Source organism: Ambystoma mexicanum, chromosome 4q (assembly GCF_040938575.1).
Source record: "Ambystoma mexicanum isolate Mex_15411 chromosome 4q, UKY_AmexF1_1, whole genome shotgun sequence".
Taxonomy (NCBI): Eukaryota; Metazoa; Chordata; class Amphibia; order Caudata; family Ambystomatidae; genus Ambystoma; species Ambystoma mexicanum.
Genome location: NC_090928.1, coordinates 788,419,530 through 788,437,582, shown reverse-complemented (window position 1 = coordinate 788,437,582; position 18,053 = coordinate 788,419,530). Strand labels below are relative to the sequence as shown.

Here is an 18,053-nt window from a genome sequence, read left to right as displayed (position 1 = left end):
CTTGTGAACCCTCTCCTAAAAAAGCCATCCGCTGACCCTTCTTGCTATCACCCAGTTTTTGGAAAGACTCATGGAGAAGCATGTAATCCCCCATCTGGCCACCCACACTGAAATGGTTGGCTGCCTCCATGACCACCAGTCCAGTTTCAGGGCAGTCAGAGGCATGGAAACTGCTCTCCTGAACACCTGTGAAGACCTACTCTCTAACCTGGACTCTAACACTCCCTCTGTTCTGATGCTCCTCAATCTTTCTATTACATTTGACACTGTCAACCTCTCTATCCTCATAAGCATCTCCATGATATCGTAGGCATCACCACCGACAGGGAACTGGCATGGCTGACCTCCTTCCTCTCTAACAGTACCTCCCAGATGCAAATGGGTCCTTTTCTCTCCTCCACCTCACTCTCTACATGTTGCATCCCTCATGGCTCTATCCTATCCCCATGGCACTTTGACATCTACCTGTCCCTTCTGGCCCACCTGATCTCCACTTTCTCCCCTCATTTCCAGTGTTACGCAGATGACACACAGCTCTCTTTCATGCTGCCTTCCCCTACCGCCTCCTCTTCCTCCCTCATACCTGACTGCCTGACTGCTATTCAGGCATGCTGTTCTGTCAATGATCTCTGCCCTAATGCCAGTAAGACAGAGGCCCTTCTCATTGGGAGGCCTGCTCCTTGTTTCCCCTCTTTCTTGGGCCAGACTCCTTGGGTACTCTCCTCTCACCACTTGTGAGGCAAAAAATCTGGAGATCATCTTTGACTCATCTCTCTCTTTCTCTCCACACATCACGGACCTTGCCAAGAAGTAACATTTTCAGCTTCATCTCCTCAGGGGCATTCTACCTTTCCTCATCTTCCTTTTCAGAAGCACAGTTTCTCCAGAGCCTTGGTTCTCTTTAGGCTTGACTAGTGCAATAGTGTCTTATTCAACCTTATTCAACCTTATTCAACCTGCCTCTTTCCTCCCTTTGCACCCTTCAACTAATCCAGAATAGGAGTGCAAGACTTATCCTTGGCCTCAAGCCCAGGCACTGCAAGACCCTTTGCATCATCCACAAGGCTGTCTGAGGACTGAGACCTCTTTACATTCAGTCATTAATGGGGCTTTTAAAGTTGATCCGGTAGGCGACTCCTGTGAATCCTTAATTACTTTTGTGCTTTATTTATTAGTTTAAGGATATATTACAGCAGAACCATATATACATTTGTGTCACAGTTCACTGGAATTTAGACGGTAATAAGCCTAAACCGTCATTAAATGATAGAACACAAAGAAGAAAACTACAGGACTAGGCGCCATTAGATGTTGATTGTATTTTTAATACTGAGTCTCCAAAAAACAAAAACTGGTGTAAATGAATGTGCCCTTTTCTCGATAGTAGATCCATCATTTTCATTGACCTGTTGCTCAAATTGGCCTCCCATGCTTCAGCTAAGTCCTTATCTTGATCATTACTAGAATTGGGAAAAATTAATATTCTCAGACCTCTTGATACCCGGTCATTTTGAACATAATTTTCTAATGAGACCTTTTCCCAATATTTGTTGATTTCTTTTTTGGAAATTCTTTCTAATTTAATGGATTTGGACTGTAAATCCTCTCTCTTAGTTGCTAAGTTAGAGAAAGAATGGACATATCACCTTGTGGGGTGAAGAGGTTATTGGTATCTTCCTCTGGGTTCTTATGGTATGCTGCCATGTTTATTGTATTGATCAAAAGGTATTGGGTCAGCCTTAATGTCAACTTGTAAATGAGTCAATCACTAGTGGGGCTTTTAAAGTTGATCCGGTAGGTGACTCCTGTGAATCCTTAATTACTTTTGTGCTTTATTTATTAGTTTAAGGATATATTACAGCAGAACCATATATACATTTGTGTCTCAGTTCACTGGAATTTAGACAGTAATAAGCCTAAACCATCATTACATGATAGAACACAACGAAGAAAACTCCAGGACTATGCGCCATTAGATGTTGATTGTATTTTTAATACTGAGTCTCCAAAAAACTAAAACTGGTGTAAATGAATGTGCCAATTTCTCGATAGTAGATCCATCATTTTCATTGAGCTGTTGCTCAAATTGGCCTCCCATGCTTCAGCTAAGTCCTTATCTTGATCATTACTAGAATTGGGAAAAATTAATATTCTCAGGCCTCTTGGTACCCGGTCATTTTGAACATATTTTCTAATGAGACCTTTTCCCAATATTTGTCGATTTCTTTTTTGGAAATTCTTTCTAATTTAATGAATTTGGACCATAAGGCCTCTCTCTTAGTTGCTAAATTAGAGAAAGCATGAGTCATATCACCTCGCGGGGCACAAGAGGTGGCAAGGAGCTAAACTCAGGATGGTCGTAGTGAGCGAGATGGGCTGATGGGTAGGGTGTATAGTTTTGAAGATGGTGAGAATGAGTTTATACTTTGTTCTCTGTATCATAGAAATCCAGCCTAACCGATGACAGGCTGGGGAGGTGTAGGTGAAGCAGGGAAGGTTAAAGTGTGTATGGACAGCAAGGTTGAGGACTTTGTCGAGAGCTAAAAAAGCATAGTTGGGAAGGCCATGGCAGAGGCTGGTACTGTATTCTGATTGAGACAGTATAAAAGAGGTGATGATGTGCTTAGCAGTGTTGAAGAGGAGAAGATGTCTTATTTTTCTGATGTTGAGGAGATTAAGTGGCTGCAATGGCAGATTTGGAGATGAAGAGCGAGAAGTTGTGAGCTGGGTCGAAAATGACACCCAAGTTGGACCAGAAGCAGAGTAGGGAAGGTGGTCAGGAGAGAAGAATAGATGGAGGAAAGGAAGAGATTGCCTGTTTGATGGGAAGTAGAGAAAGGCATTCTTAGTGGAGTTGAGCATGAGTGAGTGATATGCCATCCAGTATTTGATGGTGGAGAAAGAGTTAGACATTTTTTACCGTAGTTTGTCAGATAAGAAGGGAAATGAGAAGCAGGAGCTCCAGGCCATGTCCCTGCAGGCGCAGCGGACCCACGGAGGAACACACACATGCCCATCTGCTCTCACGAAGATTCGGTAAGCGCTGATGTCCCTTGCGCACGTGCTGGAAAAAATGCAACATTAGCCTGTATATTACTGCAGGCGAGCACACGTTGATTCCCAAATGCAGAGTTCCTACTGCATTACTCTCCTGCCTTAAAAGGCTCATGCAAGCCCATTGCCACCATTAAGGTACACGAGGTACCTAATAACTCAAAGATGGCCGCCCGCCCGATGTTTGCTGCCCCCTCGGCCGAATCCAGCTTCCAGTAGCCATCCGATTGGCTTACTGGCCTATCTTCATCCCCATTGGCTGCCGGCAGGCGAAGCCGGCCCACTCCATCCAAGGCACACGAAGGCAAGGCTGCTGCCTGTTTCGAGCCTGTTTCCTGCCGTTCCTGCTTCTGCCAGTCCCCCTGAACCTCACAGGAGAGCACCAGCTTGGGGGACTCGCTGCCCCAGGTCCACTAACCATCGCCTTTGAGCCCCTTAGGTCAACGGGTAAGCCCACCAGCAGCATATCACGCTGGCCAACTCCCCCCCATGCGCATAACCCTACCACCTGGCTGTTGCCCTACACACCTACATCCAAGAACAGCACGTGACAATTGTGTTAATAACTTGTTCTACTCACTCACGGCTACGCACCTCTCCATAGCCATACTGTGATTCAATGCAGCTACAATGCCTGCACCGCAATATGCTACCTGAATGCCCCTTATTGTGCCTAAACACTGCATTTTGCCCCTTTTTTGTGATACTGAATCTAGGCAGGCTGACACTGCTATTTGTTGCCTAAACACTGCATTTTGCCCTTTTTTGTGATACTGAATCTAGGCAGGCTGACACTGCTATTTGTTGCCTAAACACTGCATTTTGCCCTTTTTTGTGATATTGAATCTAGGCAGGCTGACACTGCTATTTGTTGCCTAAACACTGCATTTTGCCCTTTTTTGTGATATTGAATCTAGGCAGGCTGACACTGCTATTTGTTGCCTAAACACTGCATTTTGCCCTTTTTTGTGATATTGAATCTAGGCAGGCTGACACTGCTATTTGTTGCCTAAACACTGCATTTTGCCCTTTTTTGTGATATTGAATCTAGGCAGGCTGACACTGCTATTTTGCTATGTGCTCTCTTCCCGTCTTCACCTGCTTAATTAGCACGCTACTCACATTTACAATCTCACCACACCCTTCGACCTTAAAGCACCCCCACCACGACCAAATCAGCCCGCACCATCGATTACACCCATCGGACCCCCTGCCCAAGCCTTCACACACCCCAACTAACACAACACTAATGATACCTAACCTCAACCTCAGATTAGACAGACTCCGAGCCCGCACCATCCCTATCCACCACTATGCCACACCTACACACATACCACTTAGAAACAGCAGACTCAGCTCACGCACCCATAAAGTGCACACACTCCACATCCATGATAACTCATCCATATGCCACAAATTTAAACACACACTCACCACACCGAGCAGTAACCCCTACTCGCAATATACCACTGTACCTAAAGCAGACACCCACACCATACCTTCAAAAATCTCTTACCCTTGCCCAACGCTTTACAAATGCGCCTTAATTAACGTACGATCACTCAATGCCCACGCATTAGAAGTAAATGACCTAATAACTACCCAAAACCTAGACTTACTCGCTATCACAGAGACATGGCTTAACGAAGCCTCAGGCCCAGCCATTTCACTAGCCCTACCACAAGGGTATGCCATCCTTAGACAAGACAGGATAGCCAGAACAGGAGGGGGGGTAGCCATTATTCACAAAGAAACCCTCTCCATCAGAGCCATACCCCACCAAGAGGAAGATAATATAGACATCCTATCAGTCAAACTAGCACTCTCCCCAAACAGCACAATAAATATTCACACCATATACCGTCCACCCGGCCCAACCGCTAATTTCATAGGTCAAGTCAACCACCTCCTAAGAAACAACTTTAAAAAATCCACTAAATCACTACTCATAGGTGACCTTAACTTAGGATTCAACGACTCCAAGGACAAAACTGCTATCTCTCTAGCCAAGGACCTCCAAGACCTAGGCTTCACTCAAAAGAGCACCTCACCTACTCATATTAAAGGACGCATCCTAGATTGGATCGTAGACCACAACTGTAACACAGCCATCACCTCCAATACTAGCCTCCCATGGACAGACCACAACCTTCTCCTATTTGACATCCCTATCTTAATAAGCACTAAAGTGCTTACTAAAGCGCCGGCGACCGCAGCGAGAAGCGCTAAAAAACTCACTGCAGACAATATCAGTGCACTCCTCAACCTACCCTGCCTAGCGCCCCCATTCTCCGATGACCCCAACATCCTCGCAGAAATATTCAAAGACACCATCACAATGGCTGTCAACACTGCTGCCCCACTAGAAATCAAAAAAGAAAAAAAATCCTTCCATTCCAATTCCTGGTTCACTCAGGAACTCCAGACCATGCGCAAAGACAAACGTCTAGCCCTAAAAAATTGGCAGCTTAACCCATGCGATACCACTAAAGCTAACTTCAAATCCATAGCAAAAAAATACAAAAACGCAATCTTCCGTGCTGAATCAGAAACTTACAACAACCGCATCTCCAATGCCAACTCCCACTCCAAAGAACTTTTCAATATATTCAAAGAGCTAACCGTACCACCTACATGCCCTGATGAGATCGTCAAAGACGAGGCATGGTGTACAGGCATCCAATCAGCCATGCTTACAAAAATAAACCTCCTCCAAAACAAAATATCCCACCACTTCAAAACCTTACCCAAACAAAGTGAACATGCACAGACAAAACCTCATGTAACAGTAAGAAACGTGCCCAAATGTGCATTTACCGAAATTTCAGAAACCGAGGTCACTGACATTCTCAGACACATCAAACCATCACAATGTAAGGGTGATGTATGCCCCCCAAAAATCATCAAAGATTGCGCAGAACCTCTCGCCCCCCTTATCACAGCCTTCATCAATGCATCTTTCAAAACGGGCATAGTCCCAGACAGCCTTAAGGAGGCCTGGGTCCGCCCTCTCTTAAAAAAACCGACCCTAGACCCTGCCAACCCTAACAACTACCGACCCATAACCACAGTCCCCTTCCTCTTGAAACTACTTGACAAGGCCGCACACAAACAGATTCAACTATACCTCGAACTGAACGCAATCCTGGGTAAAAGGCAATCCGGATTCCGCAAGGGACACGGTACTGAAACTGCCCTTCTAGATTTAAAAAATGAAATCACCCACATCCTAGACAAAGGCAAGCCCGCCCTCCTCCTCCTCCTCCTTGACCTTTCAGCGGCGTTCGATCTGGTAGACCACACTACGCTTACCAGCCACCTGACACACGCAGCACACTTCTCAAAGGACGCAGCATCCTGGGTAACATCATTCTTAGAGGGAAGAGCGATGAAAGTGTTCTCCAACATAGCACATGCTGCACCCTCCATCATCCAATGTGGGGTACCACAAGGTTCCTGCACTGCCCCCACGCTCTATAACCTCTTTACCAAACCGTTATTTGATAAACTAGACGCGCTAGGGATCACGTACACAAACTACGCCGACGACACGCAGGTTCTCCTCCCCCTGACAGGGAACTATCACCTAGACGCCTCTACACTACAGCAAATCTACTCTACCATACAAGCATGGATGGCCACTAACGGCCTCTGCTTGAATGGGGACAAGACCGAAATCCTCATTCTAGGACAGAAATCCACCCTCTCCAACCTCAACCCACTGTACATCAATTTCAACATAGACAATTGTACTATCCCTGTCCTATCCTCAGTCAAAACACTGGGGGTTCACATAGACGCAACACTATCCATGGACAAACAAGTCAGCGCCATAGTCTCGGCCTCAGCACTTACTACGAAACTCATTAACGCAATAAAACCATTCCTAACTAAGGATAGCTGCCTCTCCATCGCCCGAGCAACTATAGGAGCTAAGCTAGACTATTGTAACGCGCTCCTAGCCGGAACCTCGCAAAAAAACTTATCTAGGCTCCAAACTACTCAAAACAACGCTCTCAGAGCAGCCCTCAGCATACCAAAAAGTGAACACATCACACAAGCCAGAATAGCAGCTCATTGGCTCCCAGTCAAAGACCGCATCTCCTTCAAAATTCTCACAACCACCCACAAATGTATCAACCTCACAGCTCCCTCTTACTTATCTGACACGATAGGTAGATATCAATCCACAAGACCTAGAAGAGCACAATACACGAACCAACTTGCAATACCTCGCATCAACAGAACAAAAGCAGGAGGTATAGGCTTCCCCTTCCTCGCACCCAAACTCTGGAATTCCCTTCCTACTGACCTTAGAGCTGACACATCTCTTTTCTCATTCCGAAAAAAGCTCAAAACTGCCCTGTTCAACTGAACCCGTTTTCATGTACTCCTGCTGCACTTGCATATCTGTAAAAAAGTATATCTACATGAACTGAATGTAACTAAGTAAGCAACACTGTAACTAGCGCCACGATGCCTACGGTCTGATGTGCGCTCAACAAATGTGAATAAATAAATAAATAAATAAATAAAGATCTGAGTGTTTTTAGCCAAGAGTTGACAGGAGAAGTCATAGGAGGAGATCATTGTGCCAAGAGGAGAGGTATAGAGGGTGAAGAGGAGTGGAAGAACTGACCTTTGAGCAACACCAACAGTAAGGGGATAAGTGTGATGTATCAAGGCAATTGACATATTATGGTAATATTATGGTTATTGAGCGCATGCCTAGCTTTGAGAAGCAACAGAGTGCTTTACAGAGGTACACAACAATGCAGGTTCACAACAGAGTGCTTTACAGAGGTATACAACAGTAGAGATGCATAACCAAGCGCTTTTCAGAGGTAACAGAACAGATATACAATGGAGGTAGGATACAGAGGGTCACATAGGAGGGGTGCAGCTGGACCGAGTGGTGGGGAGGAGATTGGTAGATGGTGTCCAATGAGTCAGGTGGTGCGAGGGGTAATGTAATGGGCCTAGTTGTTCAGGAGGAAAGTCTCCTTGATAAGGTGGGTCTTGAGTTATTTTCTGAATTTTCGGAGTGTGGGGGATAGTCTGATGCTGATATGGAGGAGGTTCCATAGTCTTGAGGTGTCGGCAGAGAAGGCTTGTTTTCTGGTCCTTTCCTTTTTGTAGAGGCGGATTTCAAGTCTGCATGTGTCCTGGCTTCTGGTGGTTCCTTGTCCTAGCTCTTCATCCTACCCTGTCTCTCACCCGACTCATAAACCTTATGTACCATGCTAATCCCATTCCTTGTCTCTAGCCTAATCTTAGTTTCTCATTTAAATGCTAGTCTCTTAACCCACTTCTGGTTCTTTTTTAGTGTCTATTCTTGCATTCCTGGCCTAGTCCATTGTACTAGTCCCTCTTTCTAGTTTGTCTCTCTTCCTAGAACCAGATTCTAGTCCTTCTACCTCATCCTCATTGTTCATGAACATCTCTCGTCCTACTCCCTCATTAAAGACTCATCCTGTTTCTAGTCTCTCATCCTAGCCTCTCTCCCTCATCCAAGTATCATGTACTAGCTTCCTAGTACCTTTTCTCTCATCCTAATCATTAATCTCAGTCCTTTATCCAGGTATTGCATCCTGATATGTTATCCTAGTCACTCTCCCTACTATCCAGTGTCCCAATTGCATACCGTAGTCATTTGCCATTTGTCTTATCTCGTTATTTAGTATTGTCTTCTGCCTGATTCATGTATTTGGAGTTGGAGACTTTATTTTTTACCCAGTGGGTGGAGAACAGACTTTGATTTTCAGAATCCTATGCACATAGTCGTGAGTCACTCAGTTGACATTGTTGTATATATTATTCCATTCCATTGTGAATGGAGATTGTGCCTGTTTGGGTTAATTTCTCCCTCTCCATATTTTTATGACTTGTGTCTCCTTCCTGCCACCACCACACTGATAAAGACATCATTGGAGGTGAAAAGGACTGATCACAGCACATTTTGTGTTGAATGAGTCTGTGAGGACAGGGTGTGGACTATGAGGATGAGCTGATAATTTGAAACAGTATAATGGGATAATGACACTGAGCCCAACCCACCTACTTGCTGAGTTTATGGGATGAAATGTAAGCATCAATTATCCTAAAATATTAGCTAAGATGCTCTTTTTCGGAAACCCTTCTATGAGGTGGTACCCAATGATACCTAAATGATTAAATTGAATGTGTGACCAGTTCAAATGCATGAATGTGTGTGATCGTGTACTCTGTGCTGAGTGAACATTGTCTAGAGACTCCGTGCATGGTTTGACATTTCATTCTGTCCCAAACCAAGTAACCTTACATTCCCTAATGGGATTCAATAGCTGTTTTTTTTTTTAAAAATATGTTTACCTCCAGTTTGTATCAACTTGGGTTGGTCATGTAATGCATCATGCGATGTGAGATGCATGTGTCATTATTAAAGTGCAGAAAGCTTTTTCCAGCTGCTTCATTTTCGGGACTGTTTTGAAATGTGCCTTGCACAACAATACACTGCATATTTATTTAGTTATTCTTTAATTACACTTCTGAGAACTGAGAGAAGACCTCAAGAAACCAACAGGAGTAGGACACTTGAGGCCCACCCTCTTCCTTATGCTTCCTGCTAGTAACGAAAAGAAACTACTACTCTCTCACCTTTTCTTTACTGAAATAATAACTTACTTTTTCTAATAAACTGACTCTCCCTAATGTTATTGATTGATCAATTGTGCATTTAGATGTGCAGGTTCCATTCTAACCTCCACACACAGGCTCCTCAGAGCAAGTCCCAAGGTTCCCGGCAACACTAACCAAAAAGAACAGTTATGGAGAAAAAAAGTGCAAACTTCAGATACGCATTCACTAAAGGATATCAGTGAATTTCCCACAGTGGATTCGTATGTCCAGAAAATTACATCCCAGAGCAACCTAATATAATAGATGTTTACTGCTCCTTATTGATTTGTGGAAAAATAAATGTCTGCCGCCTACTACGTTTACACAATTGTTTCCCATGCCTGTATTACTGTTTATATTGATTTTTCAATAAGATCCAACCTACAAAAATAAATACTAGTAGAAGGGGCATTCAAAGCATGCACCCAGTTGTGTATGCTACATTGGTTTCAAATAAAAGACTGCAATGCCTTTGATTTTCTGGTGAAAACCCACACGGTGCGTAAAACACTGCATCTAGTGTATACTGAAGTCTGGAAAATGTTGGATGATGTCTGCTGTATATTCGTGTGCACATTTCTCTGTCCATGTTCATGTCAAGAATGTTCGGTGTGCCCGTGGATAATGATTCTGTTAACCTTTGACGGTCTCCATCTTTAGGATAATAGCATGCCTTTAGTTGTCATGTGACGTATAATTGGTAATGTGATCACAATTTTTTTTTTTTTAAATGCCATCATGGTATAGAACAAACAGGTAATGTAATATAACATGAGGGTTTGGGGTTTGAGAGCTGTACAGGGAAAGCTAATGAGAGGCGGCAGCATTCGATTTTTTATTTCGGATTTAGACAACCCATCAAACACATGACAACAATAAAAGTACACAGTTCCTTCAATTCCATAAGTATAACAAGAATCGAATAACTTGTATACTCCCAATGGCTAAAAGACTCGCACTAAAATCATACTAATTCGTCCTGCAATTAAATCTCTTACAAAGATCTGCACAGTAATACCCTATGAATGGGCTAAGAAAGAATGTCACTTGCCAAAGAAAACATGACTCATTAGTTAACAATGTCGGTATAACACACATACCACATACAATGATACCACTAATACGACAGTCAAATAAGTAAAATCAAGCCATGACCAAAACAATACGTGTACTAATAATTACAATTATACATTAGTTAATAGCAGAACGACCAGCATTTATGTACTATATTATATGTGCAGCTTTCTCTTGCTCACATAACAATAATGATGATTGTGTCTTCCTTGGCAAAGCCCTCATCAGGTAGCCAGCAAGGTCAAACATCACCTCCACCTGCGCGGATCTCTTCATATTCCCATTAGATGGGTCTTTCTAATAGCTGCATATAAAGGGTAGAAGATGATGAAATGGACCAATGTTTCACTTGACAAACAAAGAGTGGGAGTTGCTGATGATTTGTCACCAATGACAGATAGCCGGCAACTCCTTCTGGAATCGGAACAATTGTTGTAGGAGCTCGTTGGCTTCTCTTTGTCATCTGAACAGGAGTTACATTTGTGGTGGAGGGACTGTTATGGTGGAGGGTGCATCCTCCTTACTTTGAGCCAGAAGGTCACCCGAGGAGGAAGTCGTAAATGTGCTGCTGGAGGCAGTGAGTGGTACAGAAATGATGGCAGGATTTGGGTTTTGTTGACGTTGTTGTAGGTTCAGTTTTACATACCTGTTTAGCAATCGTTTTTGACAGACTGTGAGTGGGAGGAAGTACAGTGAGTGGGAGGAAGTGAAGTGACTGTTGTCCAGAAGGTGGTGAATGAGTATGTAGTGATTGTAGAATATGTGCACTTGCACAATAAGATATGTCAAGTGTTCCTTTTAAACATGGTGTATGAGTATTCAGCAGTGTCACTTACTGCAAGGGCATTGTGCTTTGATCAGTATCTGCCATTGCTTTATCCCTCCATCCTTTTGCATCAACCTCCTTGATATCAGTGGAAATTCACATATATGTGTTGCATCATTGCCTCACAGAAGAAATCATAATGTATATGATCCCTCCGCTCATCCACCTCCAATGCTCTGAGGGTCAGACACTTTTCCAGGGAGAGAGTGGGGAGTAGATCTTTGTCCTCAGCTGAGGCCTCCCTCTGCAACAGCCTCCCTGTCTCTCTCAAACTTGAACAGGACTACCTAAGGTTCCGGAAGCAACTTAAGACATTTCTCTTCACTTCCACTTTCTCTCTCTCTCTCTACCCTGCTGATGCTCCTGTCTGCTGTGCTAACTGGTTACCTGGCAACCCACTGAACCTCACTGGCACCAGGCTCATGCATGACCAGTAGCCCATGGCACTGCCTCTGGCCCTGCCACCCATGTAGGGACTTTTCCAGCAACCCTACAGTCCCCTGACTCCCAGCACTTACATGAGCCACCACCCTGTCAGCACTTAACCCATTTTGCCACTGCATTCCCCCTGCCCCCTGGCACTTCTCTTCTTCCCTCCCCCTCATAACTGCAGGATCTGAATGACACAAGGCCTAATAAGATTGTTTGTTTTGTCCTCCCTCTGTCTACCCTTCCTTGTCCTGTTGCGCCTAGAAACACTTGTGAACAGACGCGTTATAAATGACTTATATCATATCTCGGTCATTAGTGTCTTGCTCAGTGGAAGTGGAAGAGGTTAAGAAATGTGATACATCCTACTCCTGGACACTGTGTTGGTGATTTACCCTGCACTCGATCTGCCATATTGTGCTCATCTTTATATGAGCCCAGAAAGTCTGCACTGAACCTCCTCTATGGTCAGCCCAGCAGGCTACATTCCACTACTTGGGTACAAGCACCTTTATTCTACCTACTTCATGCACAGGGCGTTATCCTCATAGTACTTTTGCTTCAAATCACAGCATTGTGCATTGTGTTCAGGCACGGGTAGTACAGCTCAGTGGCACCTCAACCGTCTTGGAAGCAAAATGATGCAAAGCCACACAGGCTTGAACCCCGGGTCCTCGCTTAGGAACCTCTTTGGTTTTAAGTGCGTTATAAATAACCAATTATACTAATTATAATAATCTGCTTGGAACTAATCCTACAGTGTTTCCATATCTCAGCTATGTGTGATCTGTCTAATGCATGCTCACAGTCACATAGCTTTTCTCAATCCTTTGATGGGTACTTTGCAACATTCTATTTAACACCAGGTTCGGTCATGCAAAGTTTGTGTCATGTTAACTACACACAAAATGTGCGCTTTTCTTTTGATATCCATCACCTTGCACTTACCTCTAGGTAAATACCAGTATTTACATATGCTGCATGCACTAATTTGTTATATGGAAAGAGTTTATGCTACAGTAATACCGCAACCTGAATGAATGGTGATCTACATTCAATCTTTACTTATTCATTTTGGTGCTATTAGGTCATTATTTGGCACAGACTCGCATTGGTGATTTGCATGTTCAGCCTGTGATGCTGGTAATGCATCGGAGGGACAGGGCTTCCGTATCCTTGTCCTTTACTGCTTTTTATCGTGTGTTCTGTCGTGTTTTCCGCTCAGGAGTTCATGTGGGACTCCTGGCGGTGCAGCTCTCTTTCTTTTGGTTTGGTGAACGGACCCGTGGGATACCCTTATGGCACCCATGGGTGGGGGTACAACCCTGTGCCCCTAGTGTATGTTTTTGGGCACCTGTGGGTGGCCCACAGATCAGGGTATGGGCTGGTGGCAGCTCCATGCTGAATTTGTCAGGTGCGTGGAGTATCCTCCATTTTGAGATACCCCGGCCCTGCCATTGGGATCAGTTGATTCCTGATGGAAAACAAGATGGCCCCGGTGGCCTCTTGCTTTCTATTACCCATTACCTTGTTTTCCCAAAGTCCTGGGAAGCCCTGACTCTGTCCCTTCCCCCTGACTGGTGGTTGGATGGAAGTGCCATATATGGTGTTGTTGTGAAGGCCCAGTCAGACTAGCTGGAGCCTTCCCGGTGATGTATGTTGTGGGTACCTCCTGTGGGTGGGACCTGGGTGAATAGAGTGTGTGACAAATATGCATTCTGTGTTGTGTGTGTCTAGTATCTGGTGGTTGACACAATGACCGAGACAACCCTGCCCGAAATCGGTATGAATGTAGCTTGGAGTGTTGAATGGCTCGGTACTTGTCCCAATACACATAACTTGTGAGTGTCTGGAGAGAAGTGAATGGCCTAAATACCTCGTGTGCCTGATTGGCTGCCTGCATGAATGCCCGTAGTCGTGATTGGATACTTGAGTGTGACCCAGCGGAATTAATGGGAGATCAACAGTATATCTGGGGACCTCTCACTGCTAGGAATCGTGTCCAGAGCTGAAGTCCACTATGACGAGTAACTGGATTAACTGATGCTTGACCTTGAAGCCCTGCTGGATGAGAAGAATTGCTGTTGCTCTCTTTCACAATCTGAAAGCTGCTGTGCCTCCAAGGACTGACCCAGAGAGGACCTGGTAAGGCGCCCTCTTCCCGAGCTACGAGGGACCATCGTGCACAGCTGATCTTTGCCAATGCTCCCTGGTAGACAGACCTTCGACAGGCTGCCGACCCGATACGGGGACTGCTGCGGATCTCCAAGGAGAAGCACCCGGACTGTTGTCTGCCACTGTCGACGACTGACGTCGCCGACCGGAGCCGCTGTGCTCCCGTTTGCCTAAGAACTTCCATTGATCATCGGACGCTCTCGTCTGCATCATCACCCGCTTGTCTCCCGCTGGAGAAGGCCCGACCGTCGACGTGCCAAAGAGTATCCACCGGTGGGTTTCCCGCCACCTACAGACCGCAGAGATGCCGACGACTCAACGCCCTTGCTGGGCCACAGTTCTTCATCATCTCTTTGCGGTTCAGAACTATTGTCATCGAGGTGCCCCGCACGCCTCTTCCTTGCAGGACGCCAACGCTCTGTCGTCAACGAGCACCGCTAGGAACGAAGTGGCCACTTCCCTGCCATAGTTCACCCTGTTCACCGTCGGACGCTCGCCGACCCGCGACTCCTGCCTTAAAAGGAGGGCACTCAAGAAGGGCCGTCGATTCCCCGACACCGAACGCCAAGTTCCCCGACACCTCTCGACGATCCGTGGCTCCCGCCTGAAAGGGAGGCACTCAAGAAGGATCGGTCGATGCATCGTCGGAGTACTCTACTCCACCAGGTATATTGGGGGTGTAAAACCATAATAGGAAGAAGTAAGACTATCGGACAATATATGGACTGGGCTTGTGCTATATATCTTTATTTACAGGTTGCCCAAGTGGGGGGATCTCCACACAGAACTGTGCCTATTGGTAGGGGCCAGCATTCTGCCTATTGTTTCAACCATCTTACGTTCCTGCCTATCTCTGTTGCTGGTTTACTCGTTATTGATCTGTGTGACATTTTAACCGTACAGTTGATGCACTTTAATGAGATTTGATAACATTAGTGGTACCCCACTAGACGTGTATATATTTATCATTATTGACTTCCAAGTACAAAGTGCGTTATTGTGATCGTGTACATACCTTTGAATATTAATTATATACAGACTGTGTTTTCAGTAATACAGTGTGTGGACATTCCTTTGTTGGGGTTCGGGGACTACACTGTACTTAAGAACCAGTCCGTATCACCTCCTGAGAAGCTAGGCCTTGATTGCTCGACTATGTTACCAGTAATAGAGAATCTTGGCTGGGGTCCTCTGTGCCTCTCCTCTACCATATAGAGAGCGGAAGTACAGACACCCCCTACCGGTCTTTACACAGCCCATATGACCCGGTTTTGGAAAGTCTTAAGCAAATATATGTTCATGTACTATGCGTAGGTTCTCTGTATGTTCTCTCAGGCACAGAGCACTTTTGCCCTTAGACACAGGACGCACAGGGATTTCAGGCATCCCTGTTCTTAACATAGAGGTGTTTGCATTACTAGAATCAGGCAGCTTACTCAGAGTTAATTCTTCCAGGTTCCATCGCACCTAACAGGGACTACTTGATCTCCGCCCTCACCAAGTAACCATGCAGGCCTGGCACTTCCATGTTTTGGTTCTTCCCCTCCTGCATGGTTCATTCCTGTGTCCAATGCATTCCACTCTGCAGGCTCAACCCTTGGCCCTGGGATGTCTGTCAGTTGGCTTGGGAATCCCAGCCTAGGCCCTTGGTTACCAGGGTGACGTCCAGAGGTTTACATGGCTAAGAAGTCTCCAGAATTCAAGGGCCTGATCGAACCCATCTCAATTCATCACAACACCTTGCTCCACCACTTATAGTACCTCTCAAAAACGTACTAGAAAATGCTGTCATGAAAGTTCTTGACATATCGGATAACCTTTGCTGATGTTAGATCCTTTATTAAGGACTAGACATGCAGGCCTCCTACCACAGTCATACTATTTGCCCTTAACCCCTTTCTGCCTTTCTAATTGTTTATCTGTTTGCTCACATCCTACTGCCCCTTCACCTACCCTCTCTTCTATACCACCCCCCCACAGACCATGATCGTGTTCTCCCTAGCCGTTGACACAGCACATCACTATCCGGGCAAGCGTCAGTGCCACCTGTGGTGATGGATAGTAAATCGCGAACTAAAATAACATAGCAATCACTGATTATAGCCAGCTTCAGTATCACATGTGTTAATACCATTCATTGAGGTGGCTCGAATATGCTGCACGTGCAATACGCCCGGTCGGTTCATATATGAGAGGACTTATCATCATGATCAATTGGATTGTGACCGCAGTATTTGCATAATACATATATATTATTTCTGCGCAGGAAGCATTGTATTCACTGAACACAGAAGCAGACATTAAAACTGAACAAACGACAGACACGTGAATTGAGAACGTTTTGCGAGTCGTGTACGGTTCGAATGCAAGCATAGAAACAATGGGCCTCAATATGGCTTTGGTGGTAGCCATGCCGCTATTGGCGACATGGCTGCCGCCAAAACCGGGTCCAGGTCCGGGTTCCCTGAATGGGGAATTACCGGGCCATTCCGAGTTAGGAGGGCCCGGTAATTCCTCCCTCAGAGAACCCGGGCCCGGACCTTCCCAATTCCCATTCGAGCCCCCATAGGGCTCAATGGGAATGGGTGCAGGGAGCTAACAACGGGCCGATTACAACCGGCCCGTTGTTATCTCCCTGGTCCCCTCGCGGGACCCGGTAAAGACGCCTGGTTTTACCAGATGAAGTGCATTGTAAGATAAGTGCGCGCCTCAAGTACTGAGGGTGTACCAGTGCTAAAGATAGACAGAAGCTGGGGCGATTGAGTGTGGGGTGTCATGGCCTTGAGGATGCATAAGGGCTCCGATGCCCAATCAAATCAACTGTGACATTAGCAGAGGAAAGAAGGGGGGAAGGAGGCGGTAAAGTCGAATGTCTTGAGGAGCTTACGTAACTTAAGGAAGTCCTGCTCAAGACCCAGAGGGAGGGGGCAGCTGTTCCATAGAAGAAAGCCAGCTGAGGAAAGCGATCAACCTCCTGCCCTCTGGTTTTACCAGGCGTCCTTACCAGGTCCCGCGAGGGGACCTCGGAATCAGACGGAATGGGAATAACGGGTCCGCATCCATTAGCGGACCCCGTTAACCCATTCTGCCTGACTCGTAATGAGGCCCAATGTGTGTACGTGTAAATACTGAAGACAGAAGGTACAGGCGCATAGGATTAAAATGTGTAGCAATGAGTATGTATACATACCATGTGCAAGAATGTGTTATGTTATTCCACTTCCCAAAATGTCTGTTTACAATGAAATGCATGCAAATACAAACTGTGCATCACTTCTTTGCCTATACTGAAATGCTCTGACACCTTATTTTATTACCACACAACACAACTTCTTCAAGAAACTTACCTGATTCGCAGAATGTTTTCCTATGGAATCGCGCCATTATAAAACACTTCCACGAATCAGGCCCAACGTGGTATTCATAGCTCCATGGTAAACTATTAGTGTGCTACTCCCGACTCTTAATGGGAACTTTACTACCGTGCTGCTGTGGCGACACGCTTTGCCATAATATGATTTAGAAGCACGAGATATATGTATAGCAATTAAAGTTGTCAATTATTTTTACTTTAAATTGTAAGTTGTGTCCCACTGCGACAAAAGTACCTGTTAAACCAGTCATCTGTGTAACGGGGGTATGGGTATGGATCGTTGCTGCTGAAGTCATAGCTTGCTTCTGCGTTCTGAAATACAAAGAGGCATCTTAATCAGCAAGGCAATCAACACACACCTCAAAAGGGTGGATATGAATCACAAAGAGAAACAATGTACACCCTCAAAATGCAAACTCACGAACTCTCTAGACTTGCTCTATATAATGTTTACTTCGTGTCTTG

At 45.3% G+C, this 18,053-nt stretch overlaps 1 protein-coding gene across 1 annotated transcript in view; it reads right to left on the bottom strand.

Moving 5' to 3' along the window:
• PCSK2 (proprotein convertase subtilisin/kexin type 2) overlaps nucleotides 1-18,053 on the bottom strand; it is a 1,398,208-nt gene that overhangs the window by 518,343 nt on the left and 861,812 nt on the right. The window contains exon 6 of the mRNA XM_069608350.1: nucleotides 17,824-17,900. Coding sequence (XP_069464451.1) covers nucleotides 17,824-17,900 — 77 coding nt within the window. The remainder of the gene's footprint in view (nucleotides 1-17,823; nucleotides 17,901-18,053) is intronic.